The 1,910-nt window shown below is 34.9% G+C and overlaps 1 protein-coding gene across 1 annotated transcript in view; it reads left to right on the top strand.

Moving 5' to 3' along the window:
* Nucleotides 1-1,910, top strand: part of LOC122362775 (cadherin-13-like) — a 47,130-nt gene that overhangs the window by 12,713 nt on the left and 32,507 nt on the right. The window contains exon 3 of the mRNA XM_043264330.1: nucleotides 283-427. Within this exon, the coding sequence (XP_043120265.1) occupies nucleotides 283-427 (145 nt within the window). The remainder of the gene's footprint in view (nucleotides 1-282; nucleotides 428-1,910) is intronic.

The raw sequence follows: 1,910 nt of genomic DNA on the forward strand, positions 1-1,910 counted from the left end.
ACAGCGTGAAGTATAAAACATCTCTGGTGATTGTTCTTAAACATGGTACATTTCTGTTTCTTCAGCTGGCAACACATGAAGTTAATGTTTTATTAAATCCTGTCATCAAGTCAAAAGTTTTCTTCAGGTGTTATTTTAAGATTAAACTGTTTGCCAGTCATCTCACATTGCGAGTGAAATCTCAATTGCCTGCCACTGAAAGCAACCTTTATTTCCCTCTGTCAATTACTGGCAGAAACAGCTGAATCTTTCCTTTTTGTTCTCCTCCTCTTTCTCTCACAGCTCCAGGTATCCACCACTGACCTAAGTGGCAGATTGGTAGAGGGACCAGTAGACCTGGACGTGTCTGTTATTGACCAGAATGACAACCGTCCGGTGTTCAAGGAGCCGCGTTACTCTGGGGAGGTTCTGGAGGGCTCCCCCACAGGTACTCTTCTCTGACCTAACAGTGCTCATGCTCTTGCGGTTGGAATGGATATGTCTAGGGAACTGATTACTGGAAGAAGAAAGTCGAGATCAGAGTTGGCTAAGGGTCTAAAAGTCTTTGATAACACTGATTGGAGAGAATATGTGTTATGGTTTGAACATATAGGAACATACTGTAATCTGTGGATGATAAGGTTTATTACTTTTTGTGGTGCCTCATTAGATGGGTTTGAATCTCCTTTATTCTGGTGCATACTTAAGGTTGACAGTTCTAAACATTTAAAATGATTTCAGATTTTCTTGGCTGGTTGGAAAGATGTATACTGTTACTTTGAATGAATGTGTTTTTCCTGTGTCAGATATGAGGTTTCATTAGCAATGAAGATAAGCATGGTTTGTGTTGACCACAATGAAATCAATTCAGCCTTTGAAAAAACTAAATGATCTCTTTTCCTTTCTAGCTTAGTGTATTTTATGTTATTATTATTTAATTTTTTTTTTTTCTTTCAATTAAAAAGGATGCAGTAAATTGATCAAAAGTGACAAGAAATATTTTTTTTTTTCAAAAATTCTGAAAAATGTTTTATAAAATCATTTAAAAGTAAATATTTTGTATAATACTATTACTACTACTACTACTAATAATAATAATAATAAGAAGAAGACATTACTATTACTAATGCACCAATTCAGCATATTACAATGATTTTTTAAAGACTATGTGACTTTTTAGGTGTGTGTGTGTGTGTGTGATGGCAATGCTGACTAAAAAATTAGATAGATAGATAGATAGATAGATAGATAGATAGATAGATAGATAGACAAATCAATTTCAGTGAGCCTGAACGTTTAACCTAAAAACTGTTCTTTTCTTTTCTTTTCGCAAGTTAGCAACCACCTGTGAGTCTTGCATAGGCAATTCTCTTCAGAAAATATATGATATAATATAATGTAATACAATATCATATAATATAATATAATACATATGATATAATACTTCAAAATAAATAAAAAAGTTATTTCTGAAAGAATGCAGCACAAGCAATATATTTTACATCACGACATCTAAAGCATTTGCAAAAGAATAGCTATAAAGCAAAAATGACATGTTTTATTTAAAAAAAAAAAGTAGTATATTTTTGAAGTCATCCCTAATGAGCAAACACATTATCTCTGAGCGTGTATGTTCACACCGCGCGCCACAGAGATATCTTCAGCGAGCTAATCGTGAGCATCCCTCACAAATGGCAGCCGGCGTTTATCTCGCCACAAGAGAATGCTACATTGTTTTCATGATGTGTCTGATAAATCAAAAAAGAATTGGACCATTTGCAAACTGCATGACACTCTCTTCAGTCCCGTGCCCTCCAGAAATAAGAAATTCATTGAGACACAACCCCGTCCTTAGAGGCCTCAGTACTGCACTTCCATTTCTCAATCCTTCCATCATTTTTCCCATGATTCTGCTTCAATTCCATCACAGC

This window comes from Puntigrus tetrazona, chromosome 18 (genome assembly GCF_018831695.1).
Source record: "Puntigrus tetrazona isolate hp1 chromosome 18, ASM1883169v1, whole genome shotgun sequence".
Lineage (NCBI taxonomy): Eukaryota > Metazoa > Chordata > Actinopteri > Cypriniformes > Cyprinidae > Puntigrus > Puntigrus tetrazona.